Source organism: Lichtheimia ornata (genome assembly GCF_029851405.1).
Source record: "Lichtheimia ornata isolate CBS 291.66 chromosome Unknown scaffold00002, whole genome shotgun sequence".
Classification (NCBI taxonomy): Eukaryota; Fungi; Mucoromycota; class Mucoromycetes; order Mucorales; family Lichtheimiaceae; genus Lichtheimia; species Lichtheimia ornata.
In genome coordinates this window covers 395,925-411,854 of record NW_026695322.1, presented here as the reverse complement: position 1 = coordinate 411,854, position 15,930 = coordinate 395,925, and the positions used below count along the sequence as shown (strand labels likewise).

At 43.3% G+C, this 15,930-nt stretch overlaps 8 protein-coding genes across 8 annotated transcripts; 5 read left to right on the top strand and 3 right to left on the bottom strand.

The window, feature by feature from the left end:
* Positions 1-275: 275 nt before the first annotated feature.
* On the top strand, positions 276-740 carry O0I10_000641 (uncharacterized protein; the record flags this gene model as incomplete). Its single annotated transcript, XM_058480750.1, has 1 exon — positions 276-740. One exon carries the CDS (start codon positions 276-278, stop codon positions 738-740), a length of 465 nt encoding a protein of 154 aa, XP_058348314.1.
* Positions 741-1,903: 1,163 nt separating this feature from the next.
* On the bottom strand, positions 1,904-2,419 carry O0I10_000640 (uncharacterized protein; the record flags this gene model as incomplete). The annotated part of the gene is made up of 4 exons (XM_058480749.1): positions 1,904-2,018; positions 2,097-2,128; positions 2,193-2,301; positions 2,364-2,419. The coding sequence occupies 4 exons, from the start codon at positions 2,417-2,419 to the stop codon at positions 1,904-1,906; spliced, it is 312 nt and encodes a 103-aa protein (XP_058348313.1).
* Positions 2,420-2,970: 551 nt separating this feature from the next.
* O0I10_000639 (uncharacterized protein) lies at positions 2,971-4,162 on the top strand (the record flags this gene model as incomplete). The annotated part of the gene is made up of 7 exons (XM_058480748.1): positions 2,971-2,992; positions 3,137-3,199; positions 3,266-3,363; positions 3,423-3,642; positions 3,701-3,723; positions 3,784-3,821; positions 3,883-4,162. The coding sequence occupies 7 exons, from the start codon at positions 2,971-2,973 to the stop codon at positions 4,160-4,162; spliced, it is 744 nt and encodes a 247-aa protein (XP_058348312.1).
* A 1,545-nt stretch (positions 4,163-5,707) lies between these two features.
* O0I10_000638 (uncharacterized protein) lies at positions 5,708-6,172 on the top strand (the record flags this gene model as incomplete). Its single annotated transcript, XM_058480747.1, has 1 exon — positions 5,708-6,172. One exon carries the CDS (start codon positions 5,708-5,710, stop codon positions 6,170-6,172), a length of 465 nt encoding a protein of 154 aa, XP_058348311.1.
* Positions 6,173-6,422: 250 nt separating this feature from the next.
* On the bottom strand, positions 6,423-7,890 carry O0I10_000637 (uncharacterized protein; the record flags this gene model as incomplete). Its single annotated transcript, XM_058480746.1, has 9 exons — positions 6,423-6,502; positions 6,561-6,579; positions 6,660-6,747; positions 6,809-6,950; positions 7,020-7,087; positions 7,166-7,238; positions 7,315-7,391; positions 7,454-7,481; positions 7,794-7,890. 9 exons carry the CDS (start codon positions 7,888-7,890, stop codon positions 6,423-6,425), a joined length of 672 nt encoding a protein of 223 aa, XP_058348310.1.
* A 545-nt stretch (positions 7,891-8,435) lies between these two features.
* Positions 8,436-8,824, top strand: O0I10_000636 (uncharacterized protein; the record flags this gene model as incomplete). The annotated part of the gene is made up of 2 exons (XM_058480745.1): positions 8,436-8,691; positions 8,748-8,824. 2 exons carry the CDS (start codon positions 8,436-8,438, stop codon positions 8,822-8,824), a joined length of 333 nt encoding a protein of 110 aa, XP_058348309.1.
* Positions 8,825-10,613: 1,789 nt separating this feature from the next.
* On the top strand, positions 10,614-11,075 carry O0I10_000635 (uncharacterized protein; the record flags this gene model as incomplete). The annotated part of the gene is made up of 1 exon (XM_058480744.1): positions 10,614-11,075. The coding sequence occupies one exon, from the start codon at positions 10,614-10,616 to the stop codon at positions 11,073-11,075; it is 462 nt and encodes a 153-aa protein (XP_058348308.1).
* Positions 11,076-11,430: 355 nt separating this feature from the next.
* Positions 11,431-13,518, bottom strand: O0I10_000634 (uncharacterized protein; the record flags this gene model as incomplete). The annotated part of the gene is made up of 9 exons (XM_058480743.1): positions 11,431-11,795; positions 11,857-11,974; positions 12,034-12,107; positions 12,167-12,354; positions 12,414-12,689; positions 12,771-12,870; positions 12,926-13,014; positions 13,074-13,271; positions 13,346-13,518. The coding sequence occupies 9 exons, from the start codon at positions 13,516-13,518 to the stop codon at positions 11,431-11,433; spliced, it is 1,581 nt and encodes a 526-aa protein (XP_058348307.1).
* Between the last annotated feature and the right edge of the window lie 2,412 nt (positions 13,519-15,930).

Genomic DNA, 15,930 nt, shown 5'->3' with positions numbered 1-15,930 from the left:
GATCCCTTACAAAGCGAATTTGTCCCATTGAGTGCCAGGAGAGGGGTGAACTTGTACAACATCCATGCTTTTTTGTACCTGCAGAAATTTAAGTAACACACGCACAGAGCAACGTGCAGAAAAAAGCTGAGCATTTTGTACTTGCAAGGATTGAAATGACATACACCGAGCGGCGTGTAGAAAAAACGAATGCGTATATATATACCTGTCAGCGTATGCCTCCATTTCTAATATCATACAAATCGCTTCTACCTTTTTATTCATATTCTTTCGCTATGAAGTTCCTTAGTCCTTTGTTGGGTCTTGCAGCCGCCGCCACCTTGTTCCTTGGAAGTAGCCCCGTGTTCGCCGTCCCTGTGGAATCAAGCGAAATCTCCAATGGAAATGTTCAAGATACTACTGCCTTCAACAAGCTCGTTCGTAGGGAAGAAGACATCTGTTGTGACATTAAGAACAAAATGGAATGCCATGGCAACTTGTGTGTTGACCAAAAAGTGACCTTTGAAGCCAATTGTCAAGATGGATCCGGAAGGGTAGAAAAGATCAAGGGTCATTGGGATGAAACCTATGGAGGTTGTATTGCAGGATGCGACACCTACTACATGTCCGATGAAGGCAATATGGGATTACAGATGGTGAAAGGCGATATGAAGTTTTCTGTTAAAAATAACAGAAGAGAATGCCACCTGAACAATAGCGGAACGCAAATCGGAACGCAGAGCGTTTGTTGCAATGATTAATAGCTATCGTACATTATTCAAGTCGTTATCGTATTCCTTGTACTTTATAGTCACCCATCAACAATAAAGAATACCGTATTTCTCATGTACCGCCGCAAAACAAGGTTTTATTTATATTACGTGGGTTTACATTGGCTACTTTAAATGATTCAATGCCAAGTGGCAAGTCTAGGACCCACTACCGATGATATAATGTGATGTGTTGTCGTACAAAGAAGGGACGACATATGAGTCGCAAGGTTTTGCATGATAAAATCCCACACGCGGTTTAGAATGTTGACATGCTTCTGTATTGAGTGTGCGTTGGTGTAAAAAACCCGTGGGTTCCTTTTTCATGGATAATGGTTTCTTGTTGCTGCCGTCGTTGTTGCCTGTCGAGTCGCTTCTTGCGAGCTGTAGCCTTTGTTACCAACTTTTTAAGATGTGAATGGTGATCCTATGACTTGTATGTCAGCAAGAGATGCAATGACCGAGAAATTCAGCCTACTAACCTTCCACAAAACCAGTAACTCCAGCGTCCGCTTGAAATCAAAAAGATCGTTCAGACTTGCAGGGAGGTACATGAGGTCGACACAACCGGTAACAATGTGGTCATTCTTTGTTTGTAGCGTAATCATCTTCCCGCCAGGGCCTATCATCATAAGTCAGCCGCTAGTTGGATATACTCACCCAAAAGTGCTACTCACGCATATACTTGTGTCACCGACAAAGGAGTCTCAGTTTCCCCATCAGTCTAGGCATCCCCAAAGGGTTCATCAAGGAGCACAGCGTGAAGCAATGATGTGAGCTATAGATGAAAACAAAGAAGATGAATCATGAGTGCCCTCATTTTAAGGATCACGTAATAAAGGATATCCTTGAAACTTACCAAAGGCCATTGATGAGGATGTGAATACAAGTAGAAAGAAGGACGTATGATAGTGTTGGTGCAAAGAGCCTTGTTTAAATATGAGAGTGGGCGTGGGAATTGTTGTCGTGATTGATCAAACTGATAAAGTGGTCAAGCATCTTGGAGGAGTAATGGTAAATCGACACTGATAAAACCACCTGCTGCTTAAAACGTGATTTTTGGTAGGTGACATATGTCCTTGTTGCGGGGTTTGCCAAAATGCTGGATGTCGTTCTTGCGGAGCTGTAAGTCTTCCAAAGCTGGTTGAAATGGCTCAAGTTGCATTGATTGTCCACAATTGCGTTTTGGTGCTGCTGAGACCGAGGGTTGTGATACTTGAGAATGCTGCATGATCGATGGATGCACTGGGTGGTTCAAGACAACAGTGGCTGTATGTATACACAATATCAATCATCATGCGTATTGGGATATCCACCTTCATCTTCAACCAGTAACGATGTACCTACTTTGGTCGCAATATCATCAACTCGTGTAACTGCTATGTGGTTCTGATAAGGCATCCCACGACCTCAGTAGATTCTTGGATAGATCGACGTAAGTACCCCAACAACTGAAAGTGATATCTCACATATACTTACAAAGACGCCGCTTAGCAATGATCCCAGGATCCCCAGCAGTGCTAATCCAACTACCTTGAGATTGCTCAAACTTCTATCACATGGATCATCATGTCAGGATCCATATCACCCTTTGCTCTCGCTTGTTAGCTTTACCTTTGTCCACCCTCAATCTTGCCGAATCCAACAGTTTCAACCACCAAAGTAGACATGTCCAACATCTTCTTCTTTGTGATCACCACCATCATCCACGTGATGTTTTTCTTTCAATGCGTCGAGAAAAAGTCGTCCTGTGATAGCTTTGGTTGGATGTGGGCGTATAAACGAGCATGATATGGGGCCACTACAGATATCCATGATGGTAAGTTCGAGTAAGAATGATATAGAAACAATGGGTCTTGCCTGGTCGATCTGAATAACGTGTGTCTTGATGGGAGCCGCCGCGTTTGCCACGTCTAGGATCGTCTCATTCGACACGAAGCCATTCGCCTTTGGTGTCTTCAACTTGCTCACTGAAGCGAACGATTACCAAAACATAGCCAACTTGGATACGATCGCCAACGCGGATGCTCATGGAATGAGTGAGTGAATGAGAGGAAGAGAAAGAACCTGGAAGAGTAGCGGTGCCAAATGGTAAGTGTCGTTGTCTCCCTTTTTCTCCCAATGTTATCCACTCACTCTCTTACACAATCCTTTCATAAGGACATGGCACCCATGTCGCCGACATTGTTGCTGGAAAGTCAAAGGTAGATATATCCACTAGATGTCGCGCTTGCAAGACACTGGTATTGACGTTGTACAATTTCAAAGGCGTTGTTCCTGAATTTTTGGTTGCCAAGGGTTGACCTCCAACGACGTCATTTTCAAGCTATGCTGGATGCCTACGAAGGTGGTGTCGATGTCATTTCAATGAGTCTCGGCTTTGGTAGTGGCTGGCCCGCGTCCTCCAGACGCAGTGGTGGCACAACGTATTGCTGCAAAAGGCATGCCAGGTAATAATGGTAACTACACTCTCATCTCTATTGTATCATTATTCATCATCTCTCTACTGTATGTAGTCGTTGGTGCTGTTGGTAACGAAGGAGAACAAGGTGCAATGACAATGAGTGCTCCTAGTGGTGGTCATGGCGTTACATCCGCTGTATCCATGGATACAGTGTTCTCTCCGCCTGATATTGCTTGTTTCGGAGGCAACGTCTATTCAACTCTACCCAGTTATCTTGGCGGTTGGGGTATGATGAGTGGGACTTCATGGCTACTCCTTACGTCGCTGGTGCTGTTTCATTGTATCTCAAGCAGGCTCACAAGGATCATGATCTTTCGACCAAGCCCAAATTCACCACCGAGCAATTCCAACATTATGCTTACAAGGCACCCAATTCACATGCCACTGGCATTGATTCACCCCTTGCACAAGGTGCTGGTCTTATCCAAGGTAGGTTACAAGAGCACATGCATTTGATTCCATGAGCTAATGGCATGATATTTGGCAGTGTATGATACAATTATGCAAGATGTCCACATTACCCCTGGCGCCCTTCCATTCAATGACATTGCCAACATTGGGAGGACATAGCAATTGAAGATCCGCAACATGGGCAACTCAACGGCTTCGTACGGCCTCGTATCAAATCACCAACAATACAAGCGTAGCCATTCAACCCTACGATGGCAGGAATGGCTATATCTTTAGTGAGCCTGTGACCTATATTGACAACGCCAAGGCGTCCATCCGCTTTTCACAAAAGACAATCAAGTTGGCTCCCGGCAAAAGTGCTACTATTGAAGTGACATTGACGCCTCCAAAGACCAATCCCTATGATCACATCGTGTATGGTGCCTATATTCAATTCAAGAGAAAAGTCCAGGCAACAAGGATCTCACTGTACCCTATTTCGGTATTGTTGGTGAACAACACAAAATACCCATCTTCATGCCTTGATCCCCTGTGGTGAGTGATGATGCCTTCGTCTTTGATACAAGAAACGGAAACATTCTTACTTTGTGTATGGCTTACAGACACCAACAGCACACGTGAAGACCCCATTGTATACGGAGGATGGTACTCAAGATTGGGCAATGTTCAACCTGGCATGGATTCCCTTGGTCGTGTCACTCTTAGTGAGCCTTACAGCTCCTTATTTTGGGATGGGACATATCACCCTACTATTTCAAGTGATTCATCCGAGGTTCCTGTTACCCGTCGTGTACCAAAGGAGAATATCTTATTGGGCGGAACGCTTTTATGATAGTTAGAGGATCGTAATGATAGCAATGATGGAGAATCTTGTATGTCAGGCATTATTCAAGTTGTCTAACGAAACACCAAGTACCACAAGAATTACTTTACTTATCCCCATCATGATAATGCTCGTCGTCGTCGGTCACATACAATAAAGCATTGTGCTGTACTTTGACTTTTTAATCCTTTGATTCATTGGTAAGCCTGATGCAGGTACATAATTAAGATCAAGACGTTGGTGGCACATTTATTCAAGGTAATGATTCAATTGGCACTTGATACATGCACGATGCCAGGCACCGAGATCAAGTGATACAAAGTAAATACCGGTGCTCAATACCATGTGCCACTTTGAAGGATGTGGGGGATAAACAAAGTTATGGATAGACTTTCAAGATGTTGTTTCATTGGTACTCCTGAAAGTTATAATCAGGCTCAACATACAAGAAATCAGGCAACGAGATCAAAGTGACACAAAGTCAATAGCGGTGCTCAGCTCTATGTGTCACTCTATGGGATGTGGTTGATACACGAAATGATGGACACTTTGAGGAGTTGATGGGACTGCTGTGTGATGTACTTTGTGTATGTGAACAGCAAGATCATATTGATGCCATCTTGTGGGATAAAGTAATCGCTGTGATACCTTAACTTGTCATCTTTTACTTCTTGGTGATGATTATTACCTGTATTAGTACTTGAAATACGAGAGTGATCATTGCTAAGATGTTCAATGAGGGGAAACATGGAACATTGTGCACTGCATATACAAAGCACTCTTTGAAGAATTGCGCTGGACAGCGACTTGCAATTCGAGAATACACATGCATCTCGAGGAGTGAAAGATTTTCCCGAGGTCGATGCCCAAGGTGCTCTTGTGCTATGGTTGAAATTGTCTGCCGAGGATGTCTTATTAAGGTGTGGTTGAGCATGAATCCCTTACAAAGGAAATTTGTCCCAATGAGTACCAGGTGAGCGATAACCTTGTACAACTTCCATGCTTCTTTGTACGTGCAGAAAATTTTAGTATCACACGCACCGAGCGGTGCGCAGAAAAGCTGAGTATTTTGTACTTGCAAGTAATTGCAATGACCCACATAGTAGAGCGGCGGTGCATTTTGTACATACAAGTAATTGCAATGAATACACCGAGCGGTGTGTAGAAAAAACGAATGCGTATATATATACCTGGCAGCATATGCCTCCATTTCTAATATCATACAAATCGCTTCTACCTTTTTATTCATATTCTTTCTCTATGAAGTTCCTTAGTCCTTTGTTGGGTCTTGCAACTGCCGCCACCTTGTTCCTTGGAAGTAGCCCCGTGTTCGCCGTCCCTGTGGAATCAAGCGAAATCTCTAATGGAAATGTTCAAGATACCACGGCCTTCAACAAGCTCGTTCGTAGGGAAGAAGACATTTGCTGTGACATTGATAGCAACATGGAATGCCATGGCAACTTGTGCGTTGACCAAAAGGTGACCTTTAAAGCCAACTGTCAAGATGGATCCGGAAGAGTAGAGAAGATCACTGGCCACTATGATGAAACCTATGGAGGTTGTATTGCAGGATGCGACACCTACTACATGTCCGCTGAAGGCAACATGGGATTGCAGATGGTGAAAGGCGACATGAAGTTCTCTGTTAAAAACGTTCGACGAGAATGTCACTTGAACAACAGCAGGGATATGATTGGAATGCAAAGCGTTTGCTGCAACTATTGATAAATATCGTACGTACTTTTATTATCATCTATCACTATTAACATACCAATAAAGAGTACTGCCTTTCTAATGTACTGCTGCAAAACAACGTTTATTTATGGGTTTGTCATGATCATGGATGATGTTTGTATGTAGTTGTAAGAACGTATGAAAAGGATCGCATGTTGTTCCAAAACCAGCAGGGTCGTCAAGAGCTGCCAGCGTCAAATTAAGGCTTTGTTGTAGGCTTTCATATTCATGCTGTGCTGCATCAACTGTGTCGCCATCCACTATGGTTCAAAGTTTTCGATCCAGCTCGCCACTTTAACATGCCTTCTTCACGAGACAATGCTATCAGAGCAATTATATCAATACATGGCCTTTCAGTATCAATACAACCAATACTCACGTGCGACAATGGGATTGATCTTGCACAGTAATCGCCTTAACGATGGCAAAGCATTCATAACATTCAAGCCTTCCAAGTCCTTGATTTGGTATTGTCCACACGCAAAAATTCGAGCTTTGGCAATGTGTTGGCTTCAATGGGCTGAATGAATGGTATCTTGTTGCCGTTCAAATAAAGGATGTCGAGGCTGAATGCATCCAAGTCAATACCCGCCTACTCATTGTTCTCTGGTTCCCCTTTTTTTGTACCTTGGCAAGCATCCCAATTTGGCAATCTCATCCCATGAGCTGATTTCATTGTCTTCAAGATTGACGCATTTATGATGTGGAAATTGATTGTCCGTTGCAGGGTTGGTCAAATGCTGGATGTCGTTCTTGCCGAGCTGCAAGTCTTCAAAGCAGGTAGTAATGGCTCAATTTGCATTGATTGTCCACAATTGCGTTTTGGTGCTGCTGAGACCGAGGGTTGTGATACTTGAGAATGCTGCATGATCAATGGATGCACCGGGTGGTTCAAGACAACAGTGGCTGTATGTATACACAATATCAATCATCATGCGTATTCGGATATCCACCTTCATCTTCAACCAGTAACGACGTACTTACTTTAGTCTCAATATCATCAACTCGCTTAGCTGCTCTGTGGTTCTGACAAGGTATCCTACGAGCTCAGTAGATTCTTGGATAGTTCGAGATCATGAATGGCTCTGTATTCCATGTAAGCATCCAGCAATTGAAAGTGATATCATGTATACTTACAAAGACGCCGCTTAGCAATGATCCCAGGATCCCCAGCAGTGCTAATCCAACTACCTTGAGATTGCTCAAACTTCTATCACATGGATCATCATGTCAGGATCCATATCACCCTTTGCTCTCGCTTGTTAGCTTTACCTTTGTCCATCCTCAATCTTGCCGAATCCTTTAAGAGTTCAACCACCAAATCCTTATTGCCACCAAAGTAGACATGTCCAACATCTTTTTCTTTGTGATCACCATCATCATCCACGTGATGTTTTTCTTTCAATGCGTCGAGAAAAGGTCGTCCTGTAATAGCTTTGGTTGGATGTGGGCGGATAAACGAGCATGATATGGGGCTACTACAGATATACACGATGGTAAGTTCGAGTTCGAGTGATATAGAAGCAGTGCATCTTGCCTGGTCGATCTGAATAACGTGTGTCTTGATGGGAGCAATCGTGTTTGCCACGTGTGGGATTGCTTCATTCGACACGAAGCCATTCGCCTTTGATGCCTTCAACATGGCCATAGAACCGAACTGTTGCATAAACAGCGCCAACCTGGATACGATTGCCAACGTGGATGCTCATGGAGTGAGTTGGAGAGTGAAGGGGTTGAGAGGAAGAGAAAGAACTTGGGAAAATTGCTCGGCTGACATTTGTCAATGTACGCATGATTGCCATTACATCCACCCGTTGCTTTGACAAGGCTAGCAAGCATCCAGGTCACTACCTGGATTACATTACGGTGATCCATGTATATGATTCATCGCAAGTTTACGTTTCCACTTGCAGCTGTCAACAATTGATCCAAAGAGCAAATCCATCCACCCTTATACATGGTACATGATGGTACAGTAGCATCATCTTGTCTACTGGTCTGTTTAACTCATACGTTGATGAAGTTATTTAATCTACTTTGGAGTCTTGGAGCAACTACAGCAGCTGTATGCCTTTCAAATGAGCCTATTGTATCCGCCCATGACAAGCAGCAAGAGCCTAATATGATCCAACTCGTTCGTTGGTGGACATTGTACCAGGTCGTTTTATTGTCGAGTGTGCGGGTCCCAATATACAAGCAACGAGCAAGACACTTTTGGATCTGCTGCATCCATTGATGAAATGTGGTCGTTTCCATGCCAACGCCCGATGATGATATAGTCAAAGCTGTCATTGAAATGCTTCAAGAAAAATCCATGGTATCCACCGTTTCTCCCGTACGCCTCGTACGTAGTCCTGAATTAGTTCCCAAATCTATGAGCGAATTATTGGATCGCCGTTGTAGTACTGATATGAATGCTATGGGGCCCCATGCAATGTCCCAGGCTGAAAGAGTATACAGCGAGCTTAAGAATACTAGTAAAGGCAGGGTCATTGGTATCATTGGTTCAGGTAATTGGTTTGCTATATTTCCTTTTCAACATCAATTGAACTCTATTTTTACCTAGGTATCGGTTACCGTCATCCTGTACTCGGCAAACGACGCTTTGGAAAAGGTTGCAAGGTGGCAACGGGAGACGATTAGGTGGGAAAAGGCTATGATGCCAGGAATCCTGGTAGCAGACCCCAATCAGGTCCCGATCCCATGGACAGCTGTGGAAGAGGTAGTGGTGTCAATGGCACGTGTCTCTCTCTTGAACTTTTACCAATGTTACGCACTCTCTTAATAATTTTCATCTGGTCATGGTACACGTTTTGCTGAAGAACCAGAGGTACATTCATCCACTTAATAATACGCTTGATGAGACATGAACGTTGATTTGCTATAGAAATTCAAAGGTGCAAGAAATAACAACACTCCTTACTTTGTATATGGCATTCACACACCAACAGCACATGTCACGACCATTTTGTATACTGAAATGGAATCAAGAATTGGTCAATGTTCTGCCTGCCATGGATTAATCAAGTCGCGCCACTCTTAGTGAGACCTCGAACAGCTTCACGTTTTGGGATGTCGCACACCAGCCTACCATATCAAGTGCTTCGTTCCGAGTTTCTGTTACTACTCGGCGTGTACCGAGAGTAGAATACTTTATTGGCTGGAACACTTTTAAGATAGTTGGAAGGTCGTAAAGATAGCAACGATTGGGAACCTTGTATTCCTTGCATTATTCAAGTTGTCTAACGAAGCACCAACAAGTACCACAATGTGTGATTTTACTTATCCCCGTCATTGTGTGCTCGTCGCTATGAGTCACACGCAATAAAGCATTGCGCTGTACTTTTACTTTTTAATCCCTTGCTTCATTGGTAAGCCTGATGAACATAATCAAGCTCAAGATGTCGGTGTCATTTTATCCAAGGCAGTGGTTCGTTTGGACACTTGGTACATGCGCGAAGCAAGGCACCGAGATCAAGTGATACAAAGTAAATATCGGTGCTCAATACCAGGTGCCACCTTAAAGTATGTGGGGGGATAAACAAAGTAATGGATTAGACTTTCAAGACATTGTTTCATTGGTACGCCTGAAGCACATAAATCAAGCCCAACATGCAAGAAACCAGGCACCGAGATCAGAGTGACACAAAGTCAATAGCGGTGCTTAGCACTATGTATCACTCTATGGGATGTAGTTGATACACCAAATGATGGATACTTTGAGGTGTGGGTGGGACTATTGTGTGATGTACTTTGTGTATGTGTATGGCAAGATCATATTGTGCCATCTCGTGGGATAAAGTAATCGCTGTGATACCTTGACTTGTCATCTTGTACTTCTTGGTGATGATTATTACCTGTATTGGCAAATGAAATACGACAGCGCCCACTGTTTAGATGTTTAATGTGGGGCCATATGTAATAATGCAGTACTCTTGCAAGAATTACGGTGGACAACGAATTGCAATTGGAGAATTACATATACGGGTTTTGTGGAGTGGAAGAATTTCTCGAGGTTGATGTCCAAAGGCCCTTGTTCTACTATAGTTGAAATTTCTGCCGAGGATGTCTTATTAAGGTGTGCTTGCGCATGGACCCCTTACAAAGGAAGTTTGTCCCAATGAGTGCCAGGTAAGTGATGACTTGTACAACATCCATGCTTTTTTGTATGGGCAGAAAATTTTAGTAACACACGCACAGAGCGGCAAAGCGGCATGCAGAAAAGCGGTACATTTTGTACTTTCAAGAAATTGCAGTGACACACAAAGAGCGGCGTGCAGAAAAGCGGTGCATTTTGTTCTTGCAAGTCATTGCAGTGACAACATAGAGCGGCATGTAGAAAAAAAATGCGTATATATATACCTGACAGCGTATGCCTCCATTTCCAATATCATACAAATCCCTTCTACCCTTCTATTCATATTCTTTCTCCATGAAGTTCCTCAGTCCTTTGTTGGGTCTTGCAACTGCCGCCACCTTGTTCCTTGGAAGTAGCCCCGTGTTCGCCGTCCCTGTGGAATCAAGCGAAATCTCCAATGGAAATGCTCAAGATACCTCGGCCTTCAAGCTCGTTCGTAGGGAAGAAGACATCTGCTGTGACATTGATAGCAACATGGAATGCCATGGCAACTTGTGCGTTGACCAAAAGGTGACCTTTAAAGCCAAGTGTCAAGATGGATCCGGAAGAGTAGAGAAGATCACTGGTCATTACGATGCAACCTATGGAGGTTGTATTGCAGGATGCGATACCTACTACATGTCCGCTGAAGGCAACATGGGATTGCAGATGGTGAAAGGCGACATGAAGTTCTCTGTTAAAAACGTTCGACGAGAGTGCCATTTGAATAACAGCAGGGATATGATGGGCATGCAGAGCGTCTGCTGCAATGATTAATAACTATCGTACATTATTCAAGTCATTTAATTTTCTTGTACTTTCATTATCATCAATCACAATTAACTTACATCCAATAAAAACTACCGTATTTCTAATGTACTGCTTGAAAACAACAGTTTTATTTATGCTGTGTGGGTTTACATTGGCTACTGCTTAAGCGATTCAATGTCAAGTGGCAAGTCTAAAAGTCAACTTAAAGGTGAAGTCAATGAGTAAGATACATGCCATGGTCATGGATCATGTATGTATAGCAGCCAGTCATCATGATCGTCAATAAGATTTATGTGAGGAATGCGTATGTCTTTATGGTTGGTCCATCATTGGAATAGGGAATCGTTTTCTAGTCTATTGGTTACTCTTGTACAATGGTAATATCATCTCCAGCAGCTGCACTGTAAAAATGAAGGTCCCGTAAATCATCTTCAAGTTCTGTGACAAGCATTTCATGGTCTTGAGCACCATTCTGAATAAGATAAAGACGTTGGCGTGTAGCTGGAACTCGAAGTAGTTTTTGAATCACTTGTCGTAGGTTGCGTATCTTCATTGTACCAAGCACGCGTTTCTCGATTGATTTTTCCGCTGCCTGTAATTGACTTTTCTCTTGTACTGGGGATACATCATCCATAGATGGCCGTAAGCTGAAAGTAAGCTGGATAAGGCGATCATTAAGTGTGGTTGCCCCCGCCTTCTTTTCACCCATGTCAGGCTCGCCATGAACTATGTGTGCAATGATAAATATGAGTCATTTGCGCAAGAAGAAAGCATACGCGTAACATACTTTGACACAATTCACTAAAACGAGGATGAAGCCTTGCTATCTCTTGGTGTGTGCTGCCATCCTTAGTACATAGCTTCAAATAGTATCGCTCGAAATCTACGCGCTCCCGTGGTGTAACCTACATCGCGTGGGTTAGCACTTTGTATACCTTTACTATTCATGCTGTGTTACACTAACCGTGTTGCCATCCACTATGGTCAAGTTTTTGATCCTGCTCACAATTTGCAACATGGCTTGTTCACGAGACAGTGCTATCAGAGCAATTGTATCAATACATGACCTTTCAATATCATTAAAACCCAATACTCACGTGCGACAATGGGATTGCCCTTGCACCGTAATCGTCTTAATGATGACAAAGCATTCAAAACATCCAAACTTCCCCAATCCTTGATTTGATTATTGTCCACGCGCAAAAATTCGAGCTTTGGAAATGTATTGGCTTCAATGGGCTGAATGGATGGTATCTTGTTGCCGTTCAAATAAAGGATGTCGAGGCTGAATGAATCCAAGTCAATATCCGCCTACTCATTGTTCTCTAGTTCCCCTTTTTATACCTTTGCAAGCATCCCAATTTGGCAATCTCATCCCATGAGCTGATTTCATTGTCTTCAAGATTGATGCATTTAAGGCGTGGAAATTGATTGCTGTCGGGTTTGGTCAAATGCTGGATCTCATTCTTGCCAAGCTGTAAGTCTTCCAATGCAGGTAGTAATGGCTCAAGTTGCATGATCGTCAACCATGGCGTTTTGGTGCTGCTGAGACCGAGGGTTGTGATACTTGAGAATGCTGCATGATCAATAGATGTGCTGGGTGGTTCAAGGCGACAATGGCTGTATGAAGACACAATATCAGTCATCATGCGTATTGGGTGATATCCGCCTTTCATCTTCAACCAGTAACGACGCACCTACTTTAGTCGCAATATCATCAATTCAGGTAACTGCTTTGTAATTTCTGACAAGGCATCCCACGAGCTCAGTAGATTCTTGGATAGATCGAGATCATGAATGGCTATGTATTCCATGTAAGCATCCCAACAATTGGAAGTGATATCACGTATACTTACAAAGACGATGCTCAGCAATGATCCCAGGTTCCCCAGCAGTGTTGATTTGTTGATCTGCTAATCCAACTACCTTGAGATTGCTCAAGTTTCTATCACATGGATCACCATGTCAGGATTCATATCACCCATTGCTCTCGCTTTGCGTTACCTTTGTTCACGCTCAATCTTGCCAAATCCAACGGTTTCAACCACCAAATCCTTATTGCCACCAAAGTATACATGTCCAACGTCTTCCTCTTTGTGATCTTCATCCACGAGGTATTTTTCTTTCAATGCATCGAGAAAAGGTCGTCCTGTGATAACTTTGGTTGGATGTGGGCGTATAAACGAGCATGATGTGGGGCCACTACAGATATCCATGATGGTAAGTTCGAGTTCGAGTGTTGTGGATCGAAGAATAAAGCAGTGTGTGTATCTTACTTTGTCGATGTAAAATAACGTGTGCCTTGATGAGAGCCATCATGCTTGCCGCGTGTAGGATCGTCCCATTCGACACCAATCCATTCGCCTTTGGTTCCTTCTACTTGGCCATAGAACCGAACGGTTGCCAAATCAGAGCCAATCTGGATGCGATCGCCAATGTGGATGCTCATGGAGTGAGTGAAGGAGTGAGTGAAGGAGTGAGTGAAGCGGGGTGAAAGGAAAAATGGAAGGCCCACGCGCTCCGCTGACATTGTCAATGACGTGCATGATCGATTACCATTTACATCCACCCGTTTCTTTGACGAGGCAAGAGCTCACCAGTAACTATCAAATTCAACTATCCCATAGTATATCAATGGACACATCCTTACCTATTGCATCATCAACTACCAATATTAACCTTGCTAGATCTGACCACAATTGAGACTTACTATCAATCAACCCCTTTCTCTTCCTCTCTTTTTCTTGTATCGCAGCATTTACTAGTGGATATACTTTTACAATACTGCATAGATCTTTGATAATACAATACATCAAATGGCACATACAAGACGAGATCTAACTCACGAGATCTAACTCACGAAGAAGGAAGTCTCTTACACAATAGAAACTTTGAAATCGTTGGCAAACGCAATGTCGTATCTGATAAAGCAACCTTTTAATCCAACATCATCATTCACAAAAGAAAGAATGGACACTAGTCTGAGATGTACAAATGGATTGCTCCAATGGAGAAGGCACATCGATTTGGGCAATGCTATCATTTGGGCGTGAGGTTCTAAATGTATCCATGGCGTGTCAAAATATGTAGTTGTTGGATGATGACGGTTGTTGTATATGGTTGACAGGTTGCACAAAGGATGATGGTTGCAGCTACCATTGAATAGCGTGTGAAGTACGATAACTGGATGTGCCAACCGTACAGCAAGATAGCATCAAGGTAAAGTTGACAATGAATACATAAGAACAAAGACCCTCTCTTCACGCATTGTATATACCCAATTCCTTCCATCCCATGTACCAAAGCAATATTCAGATCCATATCCATAGACATTCGTTTGTATTGAAAGCAAGTTGCTGCACGTAAACAAGGATGCTTCTATACAATGACTACTTGCTGTTCACGTGAAAAGGCTGTAAGACAAGCTACTGCAAGTAAAGAATGCTGTTGGAGACAATGAAGTGAAGCTGCTGGAAGGAATGCTGTTACGTTTGGTTGCGCAAAGGAGTGTGCAAGAGCGTGTGCTGTAGTAGAGTGTCAAGGCTTTGAACACCATACGAGTCAATGAAGAAAGACCTTGCTAATTGCAGCCACTGGAATGAATGCTGTTACGCTTGGTGTTGGTAGAGGAGTGCACAAGAGAAGGATGTAGTATCAATAACGCGAGTGGTGTAGTAGGGTGCACACGCCATGCACTTGCCATTCAGTCAAAGACAATCGGATCAAGACAATCGTAGGATGGACATGATGAGTTGAAGCAGGACAATCGTTCGCAGGTGGTAGTTGTGTACTTGAATGGGGCAACAGTTGGGAATGAGAGGAAAAGGGAAGAGCTGAGAGTTGAAGAAGTGGAAATTAAATAGGTCGGGCACCTCTTGTATAAATGCATGAGCACTGTACATCAATCCTTGATAGTGAGATCGTCCCTCTCGAACCTAAAACTTTCACACAAGATGCTCTTGGGCATGCTGATCAACATGGTCTTAAAAAAGACCTCATGTTCATTAGAAAATATTGAATGGGAGGGTGCAATGTGGGTTTATTATGTAAGTCGGAAATGGAGGTCAGCCCCGGATTCGTGATTCATCGAAATACTATGTAGCATCTTGGGATTCCCCATTTCGAACCTGAAACTTTGTCAGAAGATTCGCTGCAACATGCTGATCAACTTCATTCATTTAAAAACCATACACTTCATTAAGGGTGTCTTGAATGCGGGAGGGCCCAAACGGTGGATGATGGGCAACAAAAGAGCGGACGGCCCACCGCTCCGAAGTTGCTCACTTCCAACTTGAAAATTGGTCAGAAGGGTACTCTCGAGCATGCTGATCAACTTTTTCTAATAAAAACTTCACGCTTCATTTGAAAATTTGGAATGGGAGCGTCCAAAAGTTTGAAAGACGGAGACATTCGCAGGGTCTGCGATTCGACCAATTTTCATGTTCGCTGTTCCAGCGTAGCTCAGTCAAATCGGCTCGGATCAAGAAACTTGAATGATGGAAATGCTCGGCTGGAGCAGGAGAATCGTTCACATGAAGTGGATTTTGCAACAACGCTGATTGTGAAAAAATGGCTGCTAGCGGGCAGTATATGGGCTATTGTCAACAGTATACAGTATCATCCTTCCATCCTTGCAGCCATGCACAGTAGCTAAGTTACACAAAGAGGTTCCTCTGCATCTTTTGCTCTGCCAGGGTCCACCTACTTGATAATGAACAAAGACCACTCTTCATATAGCATCACGCTTACAAACATAAAGGTGCCTGTATCTCCAAACTTTACAATGAAACGCGGGGTTTTTATTAGAGCAATGGGCTCGGCTTGGCCAACAGCACCTTGTGTGAAAGTTTGGCGTTCAATG